Below are 25,425 nucleotides of genomic sequence, written 5' to 3'. Positions count from 1 at the left end.
TTGATGGCTGCCTTGTCTGAGTACCAAGCTTCCAGGAATTCCCTGGAATTAGCTTGGTCTAAGATGCTGACAGTTTCCCAGTTGAAACTATGGTTAAGTCTGTCCATGTGTTGTGAGATTAAGGTGTTTTTATCATGTCTTCTGAGTGCTAGTTGGTGTTTGTGGATGCGCTTTGCTAGCCTTCTGCCTGTCTGTCCTACATAGTGGTTGTTACAGTCCTTACACTGTATGTTGTAGATGACTCCTGTTTTTTATTCTTGGGCTACTGGGTCTTTTGGTTTGCTTAAGATGTTTTGGAGGGCATCTCTGTAGCACACAAACCACTAAAGCCCTCTAAGGAACTACCAAATGGGAAAAAGATAAAACAAAATAAAACCCACACCCCCATCAAAACTGGCAGGGCATGCTATTGTATATAAACAGAGAGCAAACTCCATACTATTCTACCACTGAAGATGTTACATAGCCGGGTAATGAAAGGTTTGCAAGAAAACAACCAAGCTCAGAGAATCCCAAGGACTTCACAGTTCAACCCTGAGCTATACATATTCTCTTCTATTAGTACACAGTGATCCAATTGTGGTCAATGCCATGCAAATAGTGTTAGGAAATCCTTACCTTTACCCAACCCTGCCCTTTTTTGTGCTATGGCGATTCCTAGATACTGTATCAGAATCTCATCCAGGATCACTTGTGGTTGTAATCTCTTGTGTCATTTCACAGAAATCAGCTGACCAGGAGCTGACATCACATGAATGTAGGACTTATTTACTATTCAATGAAGTAGCCCAAATATTTTTTTTCAGGCTTTTTCATGAGTGAATTAAATTTGAGTTATTTAAATGAATAGGAGAGAGGTGTTGTCACTTGCAAAAACTTCTAAGCATATCTTCATCTTTTGCAGTGTGTACATCCTGAATGTACAGTGGTTTGAGCTGCAAGAGGAAAGATGTGATATATATTGAATAAATAAATTATAAACTCTATTGTGGTACCCAATTGCAACTATCATTTACCCCATTTTAAAAACTTTAACCCCATAAACCCAAATGATAAGGACATTGATGGAAATGACTGAGCCAGCTTGAAATCATGCATCCTTTTTTGTTATGGTCTTCCTGCCTTCTCTCTTCAGGTTGATTTCTGGCAACCAGATTCTGTTGCACAAGTGAAAGCAGGAATGACTGTTGATTTCCGAATTGAAGCAAACAGGTGTCCTGAAGTTGAGAGCATTCTGCAGCGTCATGGATTGAACTATGAGTATGTTTGCTTGGTTTTTTTCAGTGTTTTACTACATACATATAAGTGGTTCAATAGTACACAAATCTCCATGTAGACTGTACCATGAATAAAACAAAATTATGGATTAGAGTTGGATGCATTTGACAGTTCTGGTCCTTTTCTAGTTCTTTTTTTTTTTTTTTACCCTAATCTTCAATTTGATTTGTCTTGTTTTCACATCAGTTTCAACTTGTTGGAATTTTTTAAGATTCTCATGAAAATTAATCTGTTTTTACCACATATGTCTACTAACATACATTATAGTATGTAATATTGCCTCACGTATGCTTTCTGCAAACGATTTTTCCTAATGTAACACATGTCACTTCTTTGTGAGATGGCCAGTATCTAAATTTGAAATATAAATAAATATAAATAAATGTCTGCATGCTACTTTCATTAGTATATACATTTAGCGTGCAAATCTGTTTAATATATGCCTTTTGAATTTATGTTCTAAAAACACTAAGTCATAACAAAATTCAGAGAAATGCTGAACACATTTTAAGGAATCCTTTAGTTTCAGTTTTAGTTTTGGCTCAGAAGTGTGTGAAAAGGGGTAAGTTGGCACTAACTGAATATAAAATATGTGTCTTGTTCATCTGTAGTCTTAATACAATGGGGTTTGATCAGAGATAAATTGTGATCAATCATAGATATTAGTAATATTTTTGTCTACACTCATTGTAAGTAGTGCCATATATTTGAAGGATCCTGTGAACCCTTGGTGTGATTAGGACTCTGCAAAGAACTGAATCTCTGCACAGTTAGGTCTTTTTAAACTGACAAGTCATTATGTCTGAGATTTAGCATAAAATAGTCAACCAGAAACAAGAGTGGTGGCTAGTTCCAGGATGCAATCAAAAAGGTGGAATTAAAAAAAATAGATAGCAAGAGTAGCACCTCAGAGAATATCAGATCCAAGAAGATGGAGAAATGGAGCAACAAAATAGAGTCCTCAAATTTCACACAAAGCTACTTAATTTAGCACTTCATTACATTATTTTTTTCAACATTGCAAAAATCACTTGTACTGGACAGAAAATGGAAAGTACACTGTGGAAGTTGGGATTCATCCATTAGTTATGCACTAATGAATTATCTTTTTGGTCTCGGTTGGTAATCTTGTAGTACTGTAGTCCTTGACTATGTAGGATTGTCATGGTGTCAAAGGGAAGAGTTATTTCACCATGTGCTGAGATACTACCTCCTTCAGTGATGAATGTACACAATTCAGCCTGCACCACAGAGCTCTTTGAAAGATTGTCCCTGACAAACTTCAGAGAAGTGTCCTTGCTATAGTAATTCAAGATAGCAGCCTTTGATATGCATCTGCAATGCCCTGACATCATGTCAATATAACTAGATCATTGTTAATTACAGTATTATGAAGGTTGGGATGCATTGCAAACGTTGTCTCTCATATTCTCCAAATGTAAGTTTCAGTGAACAAGGATAAGATGCTGCACCTTTCCCAGCCTTTCCCATTCTGATGCCCTCCAGATATATTGAGATTGCAACTCCCAACATATGCTACAACCATTAAGGTTAGGAGTTCCTAAATATATTGGTTCCTCTACATATCTGGAGAATGCTTGGTTGGGAACCTTTCTATCAAAACCAAATTGGACTTTCAAATCAAATCAATCTACTTCATACATTGGAACTGGAAATTCAAATCAAACAAATTGGGCCTGACTTACATAGATCTAATGCTTAACATGGGGAGGAAAATCAGACCCCAAGAAATCTGGAAAGCACATTAGGAATAGAAATTGAAATAACCCATTTTGACCAATCTGTATTATTGCTTCATTGCAGAATTTTAATTGATAATCTTCAGGCTGCCCTTGATACCCAACTGGACAATCATGCTCGGGCCACTGGATACCAGTATGAAAAATATAACAAGTGGGAAATGGTAAAGAAAATTCACATGTGAAAATCCTGCTTCACTTTCTGCTTGGCAGTTTTGCTTTGAAATATTACTCTGCTCTTCAAAGTCTTCTCTCAGGCATTGAGCACATGCAGCTGAGGAGTAGCACAAATGCTCTTCTACATAATAAATTCCAAGCTCAACCCTAGAATCTTTAGTTAAAACTTCCTAGTTGAGAAAGGTCTCTCTCCTTCTCTCAAACCTGGGAAGCTCCAACCAGTTAATACAGAACAGGATTGGAAAACCAAAAATGCACTTCCAGATATGATAATCCAGAACTCCAGATTCTCATGATGCACACTAATTATTGACTGTCTTCCAAGTTACTGATACCATTTATCAGGCGTGCATGTTTCTTCTTCAGGTGAAGGGCTGCATTTGGCCTTTGAGTAAAGTGTGGAACCAGGACAAAACCTTAATTTATTTAATTTAATTGGCTTTCTATTGAATCAAAATTATTTCTTGTTAATTTGATTGTTTCTAGTCATGTATTTAATAATTTCCTGGTTCTGTCTCATTAAAGTGTTAAATTGGATTGCTGCTTCTGGAAGTTCTCAAGGCTGTGGGGGACAACAGGCAATCGTGTGGCCTCAGTTTGTGCACTTCTAACTTACACTATCCCACTTGTCCCCAGGTTACTTCCCCTGGTAAAGGGGAAGATGGTAAAGGGAAATGTCTAGTTCTTTTTGGTCTTTCAGTTGTGCACCAAACAAAGATAAGTATATAATTCAGCCTCCTTGGGCACTGCCCACTGGTCTACATTGGTCTGTATTCCTCAAGAAAATAAAAAATATTTTCCACCTCTTATGTAGACAACACTAATCTGCACAAACCATTAGGCTAAGTTATTCCTTACATCATTTCTTTATGTCATGAAATGCACTGATCTATTTTTTACTTGACAGATAAATGCTTGGACAGCTGATATTGCCAATCAAAATCCAGGCCTTGTTTCCCGACTGCAGATAGGAACAACCTTTGAGGGACGTTCAATGCCCCTCCTGAAGGTATTCATTTTTTTTTATTCAAAGGCCAATCTATCAGGTTCCCTCTTGGCAAGTAGCAAACAGCAACATTTATTAAGCTCTCACAAGCTCTGGATTTGTATTTGTATTTTTTTTTTTAAATTGCTTTAGGAAACCAACATAGATTTTATAAATTCCTTTATGGAAACATTCTTCATCCATTTTGATTGATAGTAAAATCTTTCTAAATAGCACAGTCTGTAATAAAAGCTTTTGACAGTTTGCACATAAAAATTCAACCATATTCCTGTAAGCAAGGTAAATGGTAATTTACTTTTGTTTAATTGTGTACTCCATCTGTTATTTGTAAACATATTTGCTATAAAGTGATCTATAAACTTCGGTTCCTTCTCTCTCTCTCTCTCTTTCTCTCTTTCTCCAATGGGATGCAAACAATTAATCAGGTTTACTTCTTAACACAAAAACAAAACAAAACAAAACCTTGTTATTTCACCATGTTGGAAGGAAAGCACAAGTCGTTCCTTGGCCACCATGTAGTAATTTTGATCTGTGCTGGCAATACTACCCTAAATGTTAAGAGGGAGGGAGGAGAATCCCATAAGGACATCTGTACAATACCCTATTAATTAACTAGTATAGAGTCTACCTCTTAGAATCAACAAAAATACATGTAGTGAAAATAATAAAATTGTCCCCCATTTCTGAAATGCTAAAATTGAATTGGCTCTATTCACCTGATTGCAGGAAGCATTCTGATTTCAATTGGAATAACCCTCTTTGCATCTGGACCTGAGTTTCATCAGATTCTGATGTACACCTTATGTTAATCATCCAGAAACAGAATACAAAGTTTCCCCAGTAATAGGAGAATTTCCTGTAAATCCATCATAAAAGATGAGACTGAGAAGACTTAAAATTTGCATCTTTGTTAGGAAGAAAAAGCTATTGTATTCAAATCCCAAAGTGACTATTTCCTATCTATGATCCAATTTGCATGATAATTTCAGTATATGGCAGTATTATGCTAATTTCCTACCACTTCAAGCCAACCTGAGCTTTTGGCACCATTTCACTCCAAATTCAGGTCAGATTCTGCCTTTGTTCCATGAGTCCCATTACTAGGCTGCATCTGAGGAGGCTCCAGTAAGTTCATGGCATGCAACATACATGCATGCTCCATTGCTCAATACAGATGAATTAGCTAAACGTTGGTGATATAAATATTAGTCAAGCCATGCCAGCAACTCCCTTTATTAGAAAACTAGCACGTTAATGGATCTGAAGTTTAGACAAGACCTTTGCTCTTTATGGCAAGGGTGAGCAGCCAGCATCCTATCTGAAGATCCCAAAGAAGCCCAAGATTTCATCATTCAAAACCAACCTCAAAATGGCTAATTTTGGATGCAAGCACACTAAAGTCAGAGGAGAAAGGCAAAGCCTTTTCCAGTCTTAAACATATTTTCAAAAATATAAAAAATTGGCCCCGACCACCCCCACCCCCCACTTCCAAAAGTCTTCCTGCAACCAATCAATCAGTCTAGAGCAGTGTTTTTCAACCTTGTCAACTTTTAGATGTGTGCACTTCAACTCCCAGAATTCCCTAGCCAGGAAACACTGCTCTAAAGGATGCGTTGCAGCCCATAGACTGAAAAAAAAGTTGAGACTTACTTATTAGAGAAATACTTGGAAAGGTGTTTCACCATTTTATTTCCCCACCACCACCAATTACTAAATAGTGGGACTTAAAAGTCCTTGTGTTAAAGTGCAGTTTGAAACAGGGGTGCACACTGAGTAGTAGAGAGAAAGTTCAGCTGTAACCTGCAGATTGAAACACTTCTTGGGGACGCAGATATCTCTTTCTATGGATCATATGTGGAACAGTAAACCTACTGTGTGCTAAGACTGCTTATGCTCTTTGTCTCCAGTTCTGTTCTACTTGTATTTTTGTGGATAACTGTTGTAGAACACTGAAAGTCTCCAGTGATCCTCCCTGGAAAAGGAAGCCAGGCTCTGGTCATATTGGCTGGAATGTCTCTCCATTCAGGGAAGTGAGGAGCTGATAAGATCAGCATGGGATAGACTTTTCTTCTTACTGACATTTGCTTTAAAAGGTCATGAGAATAGGCCCTACATCATTATTAGAGAACCACAGGGCTGACTTGCAAGAGCTTTTCCTAAGGGTGCAATAAACCAAGCACTACAGCTGCATTTCCTCCTTTCATTTCAGTTTGGCTTCTATGCAGCTGTGACCCAGCTGCTCTGCAAAACTGAATGAAAGATTCACAGTACCAGGACTTGCAGAATTTTGCCTTTGGTTTGCAGAGTTCTTTCTTTGATCACCCTCATTAAACCATATCAAAGCAACACCTAGCCCTGTTCAGCTGACATATTTGCCTGTAGAATTGAACATGCAAACAATGGTAAGCAGCTACTTCCTGCTTCAGATAACACTAGAAACAGCCCTGAAAAGCTAGTTGTCTGTCGAGATTCAGCATGATTGCCTTTATATATATGTAAACACCTCCATGTGAGCTGGAATCCTGCACCACTAGGCTTCCAGATATATTGAGCAACAAACTCCCCCATCACTAAAATATGCCAGCTGAGGATGATGAAAATTGTAGTGCAACATCTGGAAGGTGTTAGGGAGAAGAAGGCTAGTATAAATAACAGTACACAGGAGGCTGCATATTCACATAAGAAAAAATCAGACCGGATCTTAAGCAACTAGCTGCTATCAAAATTATCACCTTTACCCAATTTATTGCAAAAAGATGTCCCCTCCCAAAATTCACTGCTCCATTAAAAGGCAATGAATTATGGGGTATATTTCATTCCTTTTCAGAACTAGATTGAAATATTTCAAACATATTTTGACAGCAAAAGATGAGTCCCAGAAATGGTACCTGTGGCAAGGACAAATTTGCTTCCTGTTGAACTTTAAATAGTTGTAGCACATTCCCCACTCCAGGGTCAAGGACCAGATCATGTTGGTCACCCACAGGGCTTAATGAATCTGATCAGATTCCAGATAATTCATTGGATTCCAGTGACCTGTTTGAGTCATCTCTGGAGCACTTGGTAAGGGGCTTCTTCTAAACACCCCTTTCCCCATCTCAGAATCCCCTCGCATACTGAGTTGTTGCAGCCAATGACGCATGAGGCAAAGCAACTTGAGTGATGATGGGCCAAGCCTAAAGATGCAATCATATGGTCATGGTGTAGGCTTCATTACTAACCGTATGTTCTTGTGATCATTGACCTTGGAGATGAAGCAAGCACCCTCCTTGTTACCACTTGGAGGGAGGCTTAAAACATACTTATTTATCCAAGCCTTTGGATGTTCCTGTTTTACTTTGTGTATTATATCTGTTCTTCTTTTAACACTGTTTTCATGGATATTTTTATTGCGTCTTTGTAAACTGCCCAGAGCTGCTAAGGGAACAGGGAGTATATACATTTCTTAATAAACAAATATGTGTTTTCTTTTAAACTTTTCAAAGTTGTTTTAAAAACTGACTTGAAAACAGCATAAGCAGAATTGCCCTTAGCTCCTGGCTACTATTTCCCTCCATCCTCAGTATGTCCATGGAATTCAGCTGTGACATAACTGGAAGTGGGGGACGAGACCTATGCTATTGCCAATGCCCACACTTCAAAAATAAAGCTGTCCCTCATGGAAAACACAAGCACTCCAAACCTGTTCAAATCAAATCAAATCTTTATTATGGTCACAGACCAACATAAGGAGTGTGGGGTACAGTCATTAAAAAAGCATAAAGGATATATAAAAATAAAAAACTAAAAATCATGAAAAGATAGAAGATATAAAAGATATATAATTAAAAGCTAAAAGTATATATAAAAAGCAAGAAACTAAAAGAAGGGATAGGAGAATTAGTTGGGTGTAGGGGTGCATAAAAGGTTAGTATGTGGAAGACTATATCAGGTTACAAAGCACTCTGAAATGATGAACTAGGTGCTCATTAAATCTAATTAATAGCACAGGTCATCATCCAACAAGTTTTGAGCACTACTGCACAGAACCTGGCAACACTGTATGTTGTAGGAGGGTTGGTATCTGAAAGCAACAGGGTGGTGTAAAATTGTCCTGTGTGCCCTGGATATTTATGCAGTAATTGTGAGATAAGGCTAGTACAAATGTCTCTGTAATACAGGAACTAGAGAACATGCTCTGTGTTTCCATGTGTCCAGAGTCACAGGGGCATTGTCTCTCTGGGTAAGATTTCTTCCTGTATCGGCCTTCAAGGACAGCTGAGGGGAGGGCATGACATCATGCCACAATAAAGCCCTTTTGTGTTTAGGTACTTTGAGTTTAGTTAGGTATGCCATAGAGGAGGCAAAGTATTGTTGGGTTCACTGGCCATAAAGTTTCAGGTCCTGGCTAGATCCATTTGGCACTCTGGGTCTGCTACCCGCTGTTCAATAAATGGTTTGGCCTGATAATATCCCATGCTGTGTAGAAAACCTGGACAGAAGCCCAAAGATGAGATTTTAGTTGCCACTCCCTGTTTCAAGCCAAACCTGTTTTTAATCTACCTCACACTCCTAAATTGTCCTTTATACATACCAACAAACATACCAGTGAATTGTTATTCTTATTGTTGTTGTTATTTTGCTCTTCTCCCAAGATTTGGAAGATAAAACAGAAAATTAGAAAAAGGAAATACAGAATAAGTATCATTATCTAGTATCATTACATAGTAATATAATTCTTATTATACAAATGCAGATGAAATCTTAAGGAGACCTATCAAATGTCTAAGCCACTTCTGAAATCTTGCCAAGAGAACTGCAAGGACTTGTCCAAGCAGTCACCAGGAGTCAAGACTGACTCAAAGGCACTATGTATGTATGTATGTATGTATGTATGCATGTATATTTCATTCAGTCATTCATTCATTCATAGTCAATATTTCTACACAGAAAAACACTAGCCTAGCCAAAGGTATGTTAGGAAAAACTTTATTAATTCAAACAAATAGCTATCTAATACTTTCTTAGTATAAGAAATGGTGACCAGATTTGAATAAAACAGTCCTTAATTGTAGAGTTCTTCAAACCTCCGTGTTCTTTATGTGCTTTTCTCCAGCCAATGAGTCAACGTTGCACTTTTGTGATATGATGTGTAATTTGCTAAAATTTAAAATTGCGATCCAGTCTGAGTACATGAATAATGCTACAAACATGAGGCTTTTCTATGTGAACTGACTTCTGAGTTTTGTAACATGTAAAAAGCAAACAAACAAACCAGCAACAACTTTGACAGATATTGCATTACTAGAAAGCTGGAAAAAAACAGTGCCCTTGCGCCTTTAATGGTTGGGAACTTCACCAGATGGAGCTTGTCATACTTCTGCACAATAAACGTCCCTCTTGTGAACTACATTTAAAGATAAGGGAGCCCTGTCTTCCTTTGCATCTGGATACTTTATACCTGACTATTTATGTAAGAGGCAGAATTATATAAAAGCAACATAGTAGAGGTAGCGAGGCTCTAAAGATACACTATAATCAGCCAGGATAAAATATGGCCACTTTGAACATGTCATTTTTGTAGAAATGAGAAAATAAACTTAGAAATAGGTTCCATCCAAAAAAAGAAAAAGAAAAAAGAGGGGAACCACTCTCCAGATGAACTCAAGTGAGACTGGAACTACTACTGGAGGAGGTAACATTAAGCATTCGTATCCAATAGAGCTCGCTCTTTCTTTTCTTCTTTCCTTCTTCATTCATTCATTCATTCATTCATTCATCCATTCATTCTTTTTCTTTTATAGGTGGGAAAGCCTGGTACAAATAAAAAAGCTATCTTTATAGATTGTGGCTTCCATGCCAGAGAATGGATCTCGCCTGCTTTCTGTCAGTGGTTTGTGCGAGAGGTTGGTGAGAAAATATCTATGGCAGAAATCATTGATCCAACTGAAAATGGAATTGGGTGGGATTGTGAAATTACAGAAAATGTATTTACAGTCTCTCAACATATTCTCATTATTATTCCAAAGTTCCTCTCTCTCCTTTAAACTACTGTTCTACTTTGATTTCTCATTTGATCTCCATTTTGGAGCCGTTTTTTTTTTTTAATTGCCATGAAGTAATCGCATAATGAGACTGTGAGCATGACATTGGGCTAAATCCCTGGAATTTGCTATTGCTAAAAAAAAAAAGTCCTGATTACCCCATTTGCAAAGTTTATCCTAATCACTGTTAAGACAAAATTTGTTGCAATTACAGAAAGGGATGTACACAGTCCAGTGGGGGCAGGAAAGTTCAAATAGAATAAGAAATGGGGGATCTTGTAAAAGTGTATCATTAGATTATAATTAGAATATAATGAGCAGACTGTTCCATATGAAATGTATTTAATAATTAATGTACACTTCTAAGATAAGTTAAAGAAGCTGCACATTCTCCAGAGTACGTTAAAACTGTTAAGTAGCAGCCTCTTCTGTTCTGTTTTTTAATGTCACTATTTAGTTTATTGGCTCCTTAGGCTTTTTAAGGATTTGGGATAGTTTTTTTTAAAATCTGAGTGCTGCCCATGCATGCTGAAACATTTGTCTTTCAGTTCTGGTGACTCTCAGTACCTGTTTGCTTTTAGGGGTTACATGTACACCTATTTCAGAAGACACACACATACACAAATCTGACACTGTCTTAGTAATCATGGTTCACAAAAGGCCTAGCAAGTGAGAGCTTTGTAGACTATATTTATTCCATTTCTTCAGATCTGCAGCCCCTTCGGGCAACATCCAGCTAGAGAAAAACCTGGTCGTCTTCTTTCTGGAATTGAATCGCTGCCAGATTCAGTTCCTTTCACTGAGTTGACCATAGGCCTTTATGAAGGCACAGAAAAAGTTTCAGTTGTGTTGTTGTTGTTGTTGTTGTTGTTGTCGTCATTGTTGTTGTTCCTGCCTTTCTTCTAGGAGCTCAAGGTGGGGTACATAGCATTCTCTCTTCCAATTTTTCCCTACAACAAAAACTCTGTAAGTAGGTTGGGTTAAGAGAGCATGGTTGGATCACTTCACCCAGTGAACTTCAACAGTTAAGTCCATCTTTACCACTACACCACACTCTCTCTTTTTATGCACAAAGCTGTAATATTTGCAGCTGTAAAGTTGTCATCAGTTGGCAGCATGTAGTAACCAACACTGCCTAATCTCAGAAACCTAAGCACAGGTGGACCTGGTTAGTACTACAGTAGAAGATTACTGGAAGATATCAGTGCTCTAGATTAGGCTAAGAAGTAAGAAAAAAATCCAGAAAAAGGCTATGAGAAGCCACTTTCACACTGTTGCTAAGAAAACTACATAGATTGCCCATGAGATCAAGTTAGAGAAGCCTATTCTGTCTTTACTAAAATTTTACTGGGGATTTTTGTCCAAATAATCTTACAATGCAACATCTGCCTATTTTGATTCTCACATTCAATAAAGATCCTTGCACTGCCATTTTTCTTTTTAAAAAAAGAAAGTGATAGCAGCAGCAAGCAAGTAAAATTCATATCAGGCGAGCTAACACATTTGACTTTGGCCATCTTCACAATGTAAAGACCAAGTAATTCCCCAGGCAACTGACTCACTCCAATGTGTCAGCGGCACACAATCACTAACGACTCTGTCAGAGGGGGAGCAGCTATTCTCATCTTTTTTCCAGACTTTTCAAAAGTGTGAAAGTTCTCAGTGACCCAATTGTGGTCAATGCCATGCAAATAGTGTTAGGAAATCCCTACCTTTACCCAACCCTGAACTTTTCTGTGCTAAGGCCTTCCTAGATACTGTATCAGATCTCATCCACTCCCATGATCACTTGTTGATGTAATCTCTTGTGTCATTTCACAGAAACCAGCTGACCAGGAGCAATTAGTTTTACTCTGTAAGAGCTCCCTCTACTTCCTTCTCCCACTGACTGTTTAAATCTTTGCAAGACTTGCTAAACCTGCCCTCCTTTGACCCAGTAAAGTACAGACTGTAAATGGATCTAGAGCATTTACAGATTTGCCCTGGTGACAGGATACAAATTCTTTTCTTGTTCCTTTAAATGTGCAGAAGCAGCTTGGAAAGTGAAAACCACATTTCTTTGGTGATGCAATTGCTATTCAGATTCATCTCTTTAGAAATATTATTTCCTTATCTCTTCCAGTAATGCAGCAGAGAACAAAGTTTTACCTTATTTACAATATTATAGTTATCAAGCTTAATATTTGGAACAGTCCTTTTTTACCTCACTGGATAAAATCAAAGACTCCATCATTATCATCTATTAAATACTTCATATGTTTACTAATTGTCACATATATTTTGAATACTGAGAAAAACCATACAATGAATTTCTAACATAGTCAAAATTATCACTATAATCTGTTATTCATTTTAGTTTTTATTTATTTTTTGCTTTTTAATTAATAACAACAAAGAAAAAGCAAAAAAGCAAAACACAATGATAATAATGATGGAGATACATATATCATCCAAGAAAAAAAAACATAAAAAGTGCTTTACAAAAAAGTGAAAAAAGTACGACAAGAATAATATTCTCTTGAATTACATACCTAGTAAATGGAACTTTACTGGACAACGTAAGTGATTCTCTGTGCCCTTACTATGGCTAAAAGACAGATATTGCAGCATTGGAAAGATAAATGTATCATCCCATTTACTCAATGGATTGAAGACCTGACTGCACTTGCCACTTATGAGTGGATTGCCTATAGGCCTAGACTTTGTATGGACAAGTATAATGAAATATGGGACTCATTTATACAAAAGACAGTAGGTTAAAAAAAAGATAGTCACATAAATGTATTAGAAATATATACGTACTTGAATAATATTTGCATTAGATAAGTATATGTAGAATTTATAATGAAAATGACATCTCATACTATGGTTTTTTTTCTCTATCTATTCAGAACCTTAATCCATCAATTAATATTGCAGATAGATAGACATAGAATACTAAAAGGAGCTCTTCATAGTCTTTCAGTAATATCCTAATTCCAGAAGGATATCACTTCTAGGGCTCTTTATCAATCTTCTCCATCTATGTTCATTTAGCCATTGGCATTCTCGTTATTGCCAAACATATTAATTGGCAAGCAGATGAAGTTTCTACTAGCACTCTTAATTCATTAGCTGCTGCTGCCACTGCTGCAGTTGCTATTCGTATTTCTCAACATTTTTGTTCTTTATGTTCCTAATCCTATGCCAAAAACATGTAATACTATTTGGTAATCATGAAAATGTAACAGTCTTTTAGGTTTACCCTAACCAGCTATCTCTTTGGGTTGTATATAGGCTGTTCGGACGTATGGGAAAGAAACCCTTATGACTCAGCTTCTGAACAACTTAGACTTCTATATCTTGCCTGTCTTGAATATCGATGGTTATGTCTACACTTGGACAAAGGTAAATAATTCCCAAAATGAATCATCAGGTTGTGATTATTATATCAATTATCTTTCAAAAGGTACATTCACAAATCTGTTCCATTTCAGTCTCGCATGTGGAGAAAGACCCGTTCTGTAAACGCTGGCACTAGCTGTATTGGTACTGATCCCAACAGAAATTTTAATTCTGGATGGTGCAGTAAGTATCCTGTGCCCTAAGAAGGAAAAAAAAATGCTCCAATTTTTAAGTGGCTCGTGCTGAATTCTTAGAGTTTAGTAACATCAGCCCTAGGTGAGTTCTAAATCCTTAACACAGTCCCATCAAAACAAAGAATACTTGACTAATTGAATCCCCTAACATAAGTTTTCAGAGAAATGAGACCAAGAATATAAGATCAAATTCTGCTGTGGAAATATACTGAAATATAAATTAGAGGAATATTAATTATCTCTAAGAAGGAAGTGCTCTGTGGTTTGGAGTTCAACCCTATTCAGTTTCTTCCATGTAAGTTACATGTTCTTTCTCTCTGTCAGCAAGAAGCAAAAAGTTTCTTCCTCTTTTCAGAGAAAACAACTTATTAGACACCAAAAAATATAGACATGTACAACTGAAATAAAATTTGAGTCTGTGAGTATAATGCTATGTACTCTTCACTTTGAATTCAGTGTGGCTTCCTCCCACATAAACAATGTATTTCTGGAAAACAGTGAGCAAAGTAATTTTGCTCGGTTACTTTTGCTGAACTATGACAGGTGTGAACAAATTTTTGTTCATGTCAAGCATCTTCACCCTGCAAGTAATGTGGCAAAGCAATATGAAATAGACTCAGTCATACATAGATTGACACAACAAAAATAGTGCCCCATGGTAAAGTAAAAAATAATAAAAAATAATAAAGCTTTGCAAATCCCTCAAAAGAGGGGCTTCAAAATGCACATGAGCAAATACCCAGTTCTGCTTTTGGATTTATTAAAACTGCTGGGTGCAGCTTCACAAAGCCAAATGGCTGTGCAGTCACACTCATGTGGAGAGAGCTGGAAGCAGCTTCCAAAGTGGCCTTGAACCTGCAAAAGACGTAGCTGTTTTAAAGGTTCAAAAAGTAGTGCTATATGCACTCCAATGAATTACAAAGGACCTTCTTCATAGGACTGTCACAACCTTATTAAATTACTGGCAAAAATATAGATTTCACAGTGCTATATGCCATTGGTCTATCTCAGCCTTCACCACATGGTACCCTCCAGAGTTGTTGTCATTTTCAGGCCTTGCAACTTATATAAATATTAAACAGGAAGGAAGCCAAAATACAACCTGAGGTTGGTGTTTCTGTATGATCTTGACATCAAAGGGCACCAAGCTGGTCAACTGGGCATGATCTGCTCTGGCAGGTTCCAATTTTCAAGGACTTAGGAAGAGGCCTTCCTCACACCTGACATTTGAAATTGTTTTAATTGGAGATTTTAGGGATTAAACCCAGAGCTATATATACATAAAGATATACTCTCATTGTTAAGCTATAAGGTTAGAGCAATAATAACAGGTAACATTATGCAACAATAAAACTGACGGAGATAATTCTCTCACCTGCTATTGTATACATGGGAGATGGGAAGAAATCAATATATAAAATATATTGAACTACTGGTGCCAATTTTTCTTTACAGTAGATGCCTGTTCCTAAAAATTGCATGTCAAACAAACTAAGAAACATTGTGAATTATCATTCACAATAGGATAGAAAAAGAGTTCAGTTACATATATCCCTACAGTCAATGTGGGGGGATACACAACTGTGCAGGCTACTTGTCCACATCTGCATCAGTGTATACTGATTAGGGAAGATGTCAAGCTCTTCCATGCAAGAGGGGGATTCTGATTAGACCAAAATAGCCCCTCACATTGATGAGTTAAATGAATATACTTTAGTATGTTTCATAGAATCCCTTTTTATGTGCTCCAAACATGGATGGTGAGATGCATGACTGTTGGGTGTTTCAGTGGAGGTAAGCCCATAATTTATATAGCCCCCTTCACAGTTCATGTACCCTATCACACAGGGATACCATTTTGTAATAACAGTGGCCTCTGTCCATTTTCCTACATCCATCAGGCCATCTCTGAAAAATTAACTACACAGTTAGCTAACTGCACTACTTCAGAGTACTGCCAGTTTTTTCCACATTCAGAAAATGAAAATAGCTTTTGGAGAATGAGTTTGACTGGAGAAGTAGAAGAAAGGAAACACATTTGGTTGTGAAGAAGACGACTTGTGGAGGTGCCGTTTAGAATGGTGAAGTAGTGAACATGAAAGGGTGGTAAAATAAATATTACTTCCAAACTGCTTTTAAAAATAACTTGTTACTCCATTACTTGAGCTTGAGACCTAACATGATATGTAGTGGAGTGATTAAAAAGATCAGGTCTTTCCCAGTTCGAATCTTCCTTCTGCCTTGATGCCACAACGTGTCCTTGTGTAGCCCACTATCTGTCACCCTTCCTCCATCTACTTCATACACCATGTTGAGTTGTAACATTCTTTAGCATGTTCTGTGCACTCAGCCATTATAGTATTGCAACAACCTATAGCTAAAACAACCATGACTTATCATGTCTGAATCCAGTCATTGATAGAACTACAGACAGATGAAAGGTTCTGAACATTTCAAAATGCTATACAAATGTTCCAGCCTGTTATTAGCCAGCCCAATGACACTTATTCAAGAGACTTAACCTTACTTGAAATCATTAGGAAGCCTGAAAGGGACACTTCTTCTGCCTTTTAGACCAACCCTTTATTATGTGTAATTACTTTTCCTGTTGTATTCAGGTGTTGGTGCTTCAAAAAGACCCTGTGATGATACCTATTGTGGTAGTAAACCTGAATCGGAAAAGGAGACCAGAGCTTTGGCTGATTTCATTCGTAGAAACCGCTCAACTATCAAGGCTTACTTGACCATTCACTCTTACTCCCAGATGCTGCTCTATCCATATTCTTATACTTATAATGTAACACCAAGCAATGCAGAACTGGTAAGTAGAACTCAGTGAGGGTAAAGTTAAAATTGTATTAGCTGTGAACCTTTCATCAAATGATTTATCTTGGGCTATAATTTGGGAAGATTCAATTTTGCGATATATTTGTTTCCTGTCTATTGCTGAATCAGCTTAGAACAAGTGTTTTCCCCCTTGAGTTTCTTGCATTTCAAATGCCAAGTTTTAATGAGAGAGAGAGAGAGAGAGAGTTTTAATTAAAGAAGGTGTATATGGACTGAATTGAAGTAGATTATGAAAGAAATCCAGCCCATTAGAGTTAAGACTGGGGCCTTACAGAATATAGAACTGGATTGATTCATTAACCCTCAAATTTGCATGCCAGCTATGATATAGCTCAGAAGCCATGCTTCTCTGTTGCACTTCTTTTTATACCAGAAAAAGATATTTTACCCATTAAAACAATTTGTTTGCTAGATCTTTCAAAGGCCAAAGATCACCAAATAATTTCCCTTCCTAGAAGACAGGTATTTGGACAGCTGAAGTCCAATGAAAGATGCTTTCCCTCACCTTCCAACTTGTTCCACAACTCTGCAGTGCCTCAGCTTAGTTTGCTACATCTCTATTTTTCTAAACAGGCAGTCTTCCTTCTTCCCACCTGAGCTCCATTCCTTTGAAAGACCAAATGTAAACATTAAACCAGGCTCCAGGGGATATGTAGTCTCCTTCCCACTCCCATCCAGACAGATTGCTTTGACTATAAAGGACTATTCTTAAATTTACAGCAGACCTATGGATGTATCATGAAGGGATGGGGGAAGTACTAGCTGATACTTTCTTAGAGTGGTTGTCTAAGTATATATTTCGCAATATTTTTTCAAATAACTTTCTTTCCCATGACTAGCTGTGTCTTCACCCATTCTCACCTTGTTTAAATAGCAAAGGGAATGTACCATAGAGGGAAGACAGGGAATAGTAATGAAGGTACAGGCAAATCAACCCCAAAATGCTTACTGTTTGGGGTTAGGCAGGGTTAGAGACATTGATCCAGAAATGGCCTGACTTTGTATGCTCAGATATATGCAGATGTATCACTGATGTACTAAAGAGTATGTTTCATTTCCCTTTTCTTCTGAACAAATAATATTTTCTTATGTGAAGTTCTTCTTTTACATTATATTCATTTTTAACTTAACTTTAAAAGTTAGTATGAGTAGACAAAAATCACTTTCCTGTCATGGGACCCAAACTTAAATATTAATTCTGACAGCAAACTCTGTGAGGCTGGCCTGCATAGACCATGACTAGGCTGCTCTGAGATCTGGGATAATTTTTATTTGATGGCGTTATGTTAGATTATATACATTTTTCTCCTTAAACCACAATGTTTTAACAAGGACTATTCCAAAGACCTGAATCCATTTTCCCCTCTTTCTGCCTTTCATTTGACAAAGCAATTTTTAATTGCAAATATTCTTGCTTGGTCTAAATCAAAATAGAAATATAGAACAGGTTCCAAAAGTTATGTTAGGTAGACCCAAGGATTTGAGCACAACTAGTGGGAATTTTAGCATTTTTTCACTATCTTTTTGAACAGCAAATTCCCTTGCCATTTTATGAATTTGAAATCTATTGAAAAGCCAAAATTTCCAAAACTGTTTGCCGTGTGGACCGGCACCTGATAAAACACAATTTCAAAGTGTCTCAGTGGTCAGTGGATTTGATTAGTTAGTTCTTAGAGGTGACTGTCAACCAAATCAAAGTTTAACTGGATTAGTAGCTGGCTGGATCAAGCTTGTTGGAGAGACATGTATGTTTATTCAGAAGGAAGTCCTATGTGGTTCATTTGGACTTATTTGCAAAAAAGTGTGCAGAATAGTACAGTTCCACTGGACAAATTGAAATGTATTTCTAATGATACATGCATTAGAGAAGAGACTGTGAGTTCAGCTTCTGTTCAAAATTCGTACTAGGACGTGACAAGAGCTATTTAGCTTATTTCTGAATAATAAATTAAACTGACTATAACCCTTTTTAAAAATGATAAAGTAAAATTTATCAAAATGTTATCTTATTCCATTTCTGTTCTGACATGAAATACGATAAAGAAAACTGGCAATTGTCTGATTAGTCTCTTCTCTAATGCATATATCATTGGAAATACATTTCAATTTGTCCAGTGGAACTGTACTATTCTGCACACTTTTTTGCAAATAAGTCCAAATGAACCACATAGGACTTCCTTCTGAATAAACATATAAGTAGTCAAACCACAATCTTTGACACGCCTCTTTATGAACATCCCCTTCCATACTAATCTTTTAGAACTTGGTTTAATGCCGTTATATTTCTGAAAGATACCTTTTCAAATGTTTATTGAATGAATGGAGATGGAGAAATGGGTAAATCAAGCCCCTATCTTCTCTCCCTATTTACACCTTCCATGAGTTTATCTGATAGCCTGAACAGAGCCTACATACATATAATTTGGATTCACATCACCTGCCACAGATAGTTTTTCAGGGTTTCCAATTAATAAATAGAGATCAAGAGCAGGAAAAAAGGAAAAATCCAATTCTTTAGCTGCTCTGCAAATATCTGCAGTGCTGAGAATATGCCTTTTTGGTAGAGTAAGAATTAATTTCTGTACAGGTAGTCCCCAGTTTAAGAACAAGTTCCGTTCCCATTGGCTGTCCTTAAGTCAAATTTGTATGTAAACCGGAACAGTATTATTGTGTAATACTATATACTGTAAGTAGTATTGTGTAATTAACATGAACCATTGTGTTTTTAACTCAAATCATTGTGTATTTAACTTGAATTTTGCTGCAATAGGCTCCATTCTTAACTATGGGTCATCTGTAACCTGGGTGTTCTTAACCTGGGGACTCCCTGTATAGCAAAGTTCTCAGTATCTGCAATATCCCCTAAAATGATAAATGCATCTTCCTCCTCCCCCCTCCCATTAATAACTTATTTAAGAGAAAACTATAACAGTGTCAAAATCAAAATCCCTGGGCTTAATTCAACATTTTTAAATAGCAGAATCCAGAAGCACAGGCATCCGTTCTTAATTATATTGATGCCAAAATGATGAAATGTGTGACATTGCACACAAGAATGTAAAAGGCAGAGGTTGTGTCACAGCGTTGTAATGCACATTCTGTTATTTTCCCCCCTTTCCCCTCCTTGTGAATGCCTATGCTGAGAACTAGTTTTATTTTCCATAAACCATTTGGTTCCATGATATAATATAACCTGACTCAGTTTGCTCTTCCCAAACCTGCTGGTGATTCAGTTAAATATTTTCATATTTTCTTAATTTTGTGAAGTAATTTGTAATGGAGTATGAAAAGTGTATGTTAGCACAAAGTGAGCACAAAAAAAAAATTAGGGGAAATTAAATTGGGGACAGCATTTTCACAAATGCCATTTAAAAAATGATGAAAAATGCAGAGTACATTTTTGATGAGTACAAATGAGTACAAATTTTGAGTACAGTTTTTTTAGGAAGTTGATGCAGAAAGAGTGGAATGAACTTAACACTGGAAAAATTAAAAACTGAGTAAAGCTGTCTTGACCAATTCTCCTGTCCCTTTCTGTGGTCCTTGTTTATTACAGACTAGAATAACTTGCATAATCTACATTCCACCAAGAGCCAGCGGCTTTTAGAAAAGAAGTAGCTAACAAGAATCCATGCTATTTGCAATATATCTTCAGATGCTCTCAAGTGAACCATGAATCATATTCTAGTATTTCAGCATGCTTTCATGCATATACGTATATATATGGTACATATTTTTTGGCAAAGAGACTAAAATCCAAGCAAATAGTTCTGTTTATTGGATAAACAAAGATAAAAACATTCTACACACATACGCATGCACACATCCTGCTGGACAAGAAACTCAAGATTCACTCTAGAACTCTCACCACTGGTAACTTCTGGGAAGAAGAATTTGATTAGTAAAAAATACATTCCCCAATTTTTCACCATTTATTTTATTGCATCCCTCATTCATGCATGCATGGATAGATGCACATCACCCATAAATGATATTCTAATATTACATTTCCCTCTTGAATTCACAATATTTGAATAATATTCTTTTGTAAATTGCCTGCCTTGTCTTTGTAATCAGACTTTCCTTCATCATTCTCTTAACATTTATACTGGGCTACTTAAAACCTCTGTTTATTTAATCACTTTTTTTCTCAGAAATATTGCAAGTTTTATCCAGAAGGTGCTCATACTTTGACTTAGGTTCCAGTTTAGATCATCCTATGGTCCATCGGTTCCAGCAAATGTGAATCAAAATACATTTAACTCTCCTTGTACTTGAACAGGAAAAACGCTTAGAAATTCATAGTGGGATAGAAACTGGTTGTAAGTTAAAAACTGTAAAAATAAAATCCTCTGTAGAAATGCAGGCAATCCTGATGAAATAATTTCCAACCCTAAGAAAACACCTAATTAGTTTCTTCTAGATCCAAAACCAGCCTGGTCTATCTTTTCTCTCCTAATTAATAGATGTTGTGATGGGAAATTTTAGATATTTAATCTTCTTTAGGTGTGTTTGAATGTACATGTCTATTAGACAATACCAGCTATCATTATATGGTTTTTATTTGAAAACAGTTTTCAGATAGGATCATTCTACAATCCCCATCAGAAATGAGGATGTGTTTTGGGCAAGAAATTCTGGGGTCAGCCCCAAATGGAAAATGGACCCTAAGTGCTCATGCAAGAGCCAGATGAGAACTTTGGAAAATTAGAGTCAAAGTATTGAACCAATTAATATAACTTTTTGTAAAGGAAGACATGGCTAATCATCTCTGTATTGTTACCAAGGAAACTGTATGGACATATCCATGTAGTCATATTGACTTGAAAGAGATTTTACTTTAAAAGATGACAGAGAGATAGAGAGTGATAACAGATGTCACTGTTGGATCGAGGGAGTCCATTTTTTCCCATAATCCAGATAAAATGCCTCAGTTACATCAGATATTTAGTTCACTTACCCAGTATTAGCAGGCAAGCAGCACTCTCCAGGACTTCAGGCAAGAGCCTGTTTAGCCCCACGCAGAGAAGCAGGGATTGAACGTGAGACCTTCTGCTTGCATCCTTTCACAATGCTCCTTTCCAAGTCTTATCAGTTTGGGTCAAATGCTATCTGACAGATCTAAATTAGCTTCTTGGCCACATTCAACCTGTAGTTTTTACTGCAGCAAAGCTGACCATTTGAGCAACAGTGATGAAGATGTTTCATCCATTAACATTGAGAAGCTACTATACTGTAACTGTTTAAGATACATTAAATATAAGGTTAAGAAGCAACTTGTGAAAAATTATCAAGGAGTATAAGTGTCATAGCAAGTTCATTTTTAGTTTAGTTTTGTTTTGTTTTAACAGGAATGGGGCCATACTATTTAGAACTTCTTCCCAGCATCATGTCCATGCTATAGCCCCCCACCGCCTGAATGTCTTCATGTGCAAAACAAATGTATATACGGACATCTGTATAAATAAGCATTATTTTAAGGAATGCTTGAGGTGGTATGGAAGCGTCACATATACAGTAGTATCATTCCCATCACTGTGCAGATGATGTAGTCCTTCCTTTGACATCTGCCTAGTAATGCATGAAGAAGAGACATTTGCATATACATATAAAGGCTTCCATACAAGCAGGAACTCTACATTACCCTGATTTCTTGTTACTTGCAATATTCCTTTATGCATCTGTATTTGCTAAATTTCTATCTCTAGAAATATCATACTGCATATAGAGACATCATCTTTGTGACATCAGGGAGGTGCTCTCAGCATAATCCCAGCCTGCTTGAATATTGCTTTAGAATAATTTAGTAATGTCTGAATCATGCTTTGGAATGTTTGTTCAGTTTTACACCTGTGCTTGTAAAGGCATGCTAGGTATTCAGAGTAGTTCGCTACTGCTATTATTACAGTGGAAAACAACTAATTAATGTGACTGATGTGCTGTTTGAATCATAGCAGATATAGACAGACCTGTCATGAAAATAAAATTTTCAGAGATAAACCTTCTGTCACAACACTAATGCTTATGTGAGAATAAATTAGTTTGTGTTCGAAGCGCCACAAGCATCTTCGTTGTTTGACATTCTCTCTGAAGCTCTGGAATTAAGGGCTGAGTACAGTAATAAAAGATATGATACCTAGTTCCCAAAATAAAAGTCTTCTTCCCATGTTGGCTTCCATTTTGAGCAAGGCATCTGAATGTCTAACTCAGTGTTGTCCAAACTTGGCCACTTTAAGATGAGTGGACTTCAACTCCCAGAATTCCCCAGCCAGCATGGCTGGCTGGGGAATTCTGGGAGTTGAAGTCCACTCATCTTAAAGTGGCCAAGTTTGGACAGCACTGGCTTAAGCACTGGCTTAATAGCTCTAACAGTCTAGAAATTCCCTCTTATTTTGAGTTTGGATCTTTCTCTGTAGACCTTTCATGGTTCTTGTCCTGCCCTTGGGCTCAGGGTTCTGTCTGTCTGACAAGTGTTGGAAAAGCAGAATGGGACCAAATCTGATGTGGGGAAGAAGCAAGCAAAAGAAAGATTGAGTTCAAAATGGCGGGGATCCAGAAAAATTCTCCCAGCACACTTCCCTCACTTAATGCTAGCCTTATGTCCTCAAAAACCTTACATATGGTCTAACTCAATGTATTTTTTCTCTAAAGAATGCTATTGCTAAAGCAGCCATTCGAGAACTAGCAACACTGTATGGCACCCAGTACACGTATGGTCCAGGAGCTACAACAATTTGTAAGTATGACACTAACAACAATACAACTGTGGTAATGATATGGTTATTGTTCATAAAAAGCTGTAATTAGAACATTACAGAGAATGCATAGTTACAGGGATTTCTCCCACTTCTCCCGCTTTTCCCACCCAACACATTTAAAAATGAGTCATTTAAAAACTCAACGTTTTCTTCAACATAAAGGCGACTGAATTCTCATAAAATCTCACAAGACTTCAGCCATTTTAATTAAAAAAAAATTAATAGATGACATCTGTTGGATTTACAGACCTCTTGATTCCCACGGTCACTGTATTGTCCTTCCTGCTCTATGCAATTGCTTCTTAACTTTCTAAATCAGTCCTTTACTATTAAACAGAAAGAATGGGGAGTAAAATATGGCATGATGCTGTATTTCTCATATTAATGTTATTATTTGCCTGAGCATGTTGGTTCACCAATATCTCCCCAGTTATATTGTACTGCCAAAGCATCATTTGTGATTCAGGCCTCTTGAGGACTATGTGAGTACAATATATGTGATCTGCAGAGGTGTTACCAGAGAAAGACTTCCCCCATTTTTCAGAATATGATGCATGACTGTGATATATATGAAAGCAAGTAAGGCTATACTGTTTTAGTTTATTAGCTTTAATATGAAATTCCATGACTGATTAAAAAGCAAAGGAATCAAGCATGGTAAAATTATCTGTTGAGTGTGAAAAATATCATCATTAGTGTGTCACATATACTGCATAATGATGTTGGAAGAAATACAGCCTTTCTCAATCTCATGTTCTCCAGGTGAAGAGTAGGCATCCAGTGTAGCCATATATACTGGAAATTATGGGTATTAAAGACCAACCACATCTTGGAGGATGTGAAGTCACTGATACCATACGTTAAACTTATGAAAATCAGTTCTATTTGCCTGTCCTTTATTTTTTAGCATATGTATCCCATTCTTTCCTATTTACAGATCCTGCTGCTGGTGGGTCTGATGATTGGGCTTATGATCAGGGTATAAAATATTCCTTCACCTTCGAACTTCGTGATACAGGCCGATATGGTTTCGCTCTTCCTGAATCTCAAATAAAGCCAACCTGTGAAGAAACCCTGATTGCTGTTAAATATATTGCTGACTATGTCCTTAAACATCTGTACTAAAAAAAAAAAAAAAAAGCTTTCCAGGCTGATTAAAGAAAATTTAATTCATCATTGGTTTTGTACACTTTCTGTCTTTTCTGGGCCACTGTAATTGTTCTGGGGTCTCAAAAAGTTGTAGCTGTATGTCTGCCAGCCTCCCTAGTAAGCTATTGTTTTAAAAAATCATTGTTGTGAGGAAGTTAGAATTCACATGGGTGGATCAGTAGATGCATGCAGGGCCAGCTTTAGGCTTAAATTGCTTTAGCTGGCAATATAACTATATACAACTATAGTAAACAGAATTCTATCCTGGAATGGCCTTCTTGCATCCTCCTTTTGGCAAAATTCCCTGCATTACAGCACACTCAGTTGTGGAGTCCTTGGGGTTCTCTGAGCTTGGCTGTTTTTTTGCAAACACTTCATTACCCGGCTAGGTAACATCCAGTAACGAAACATTTGCAAGAAAACAGCCAAGCTCAGAGAACCCCAAGGACTCCACAGTTCAACCCTGAGCTACACATATTCGCTTCTATTGGTACACTCAAAATTCCCTGCATTATAGCACAATGGAATGGAATGGAATGGAATGGAATGGAATGGAATGGAATGGAATGGAATGGAATGGGACAAATCAGTCTTCCTCAGCCAGCATACCCATCATATGATAGAGTTCAATTCCCAGAATTCCCTAGCTAGGTCAGGAAAGGCTAAACAAAAGTGTTGTTGCAGCAAGGAAAAATTAGACTTTGGAAATTCCTACTTGTACAAGAGCTATGTTACATCACAACAGACCTCCAGATTGGCCCTAGTCAGATTCTTATGCAATTGACACATGTTCTATGATCTAATCTAGATTTCCTAGAAGGCTGGTCATTTCTTCCTCTTTCCAGGCTT

At 37.1% G+C, this 25,425-nt stretch overlaps 1 protein-coding gene across 1 annotated transcript in view; it reads left to right on the top strand.

Moving 5' to 3' along the window:
- The window catches only part of LOC103064521 (carboxypeptidase B), a 30,147-nt gene extending 5,544 nt beyond the window's left edge, over window positions 1–24,603 (top strand). The window contains exons 3-11 of the mRNA XM_007428327.4: window positions 1,136–1,260; window positions 3,103–3,202; window positions 4,123–4,224; window positions 10,005–10,106; window positions 13,521–13,631; window positions 13,721–13,811; window positions 16,441–16,643; window positions 23,321–23,405; window positions 24,365–24,603. Coding sequence (XP_007428389.2) covers window positions 1,136–1,260; window positions 3,103–3,202; window positions 4,123–4,224; window positions 10,005–10,106; window positions 13,521–13,631; window positions 13,721–13,811; window positions 16,441–16,643; window positions 23,321–23,405; window positions 24,365–24,552 — 1,107 coding nt within the window. The 3' untranslated portion in view covers window positions 24,553–24,603. The remainder of the gene's footprint in view (window positions 1–1,135; window positions 1,261–3,102; window positions 3,203–4,122; window positions 4,225–10,004; window positions 10,107–13,520; window positions 13,632–13,720; window positions 13,812–16,440; window positions 16,644–23,320; window positions 23,406–24,364) is intronic.
- Window positions 24,604–25,425: the final 822 nt, after the last annotated feature.

This window comes from Python bivittatus, unplaced genomic scaffold, assembly GCF_059951505.1.
Source record: "Python bivittatus isolate LINGU-HERP-01145 unplaced genomic scaffold, Pbiv_v1 ctg000980_np1212, whole genome shotgun sequence".
Classification (NCBI taxonomy): domain Eukaryota; kingdom Metazoa; phylum Chordata; class Lepidosauria; order Squamata; family Pythonidae; genus Python; species Python bivittatus.
The sequence above is the reverse complement of the archived record's forward strand: the minus strand, read 5'-3'. Positions and strand labels throughout refer to the sequence as shown.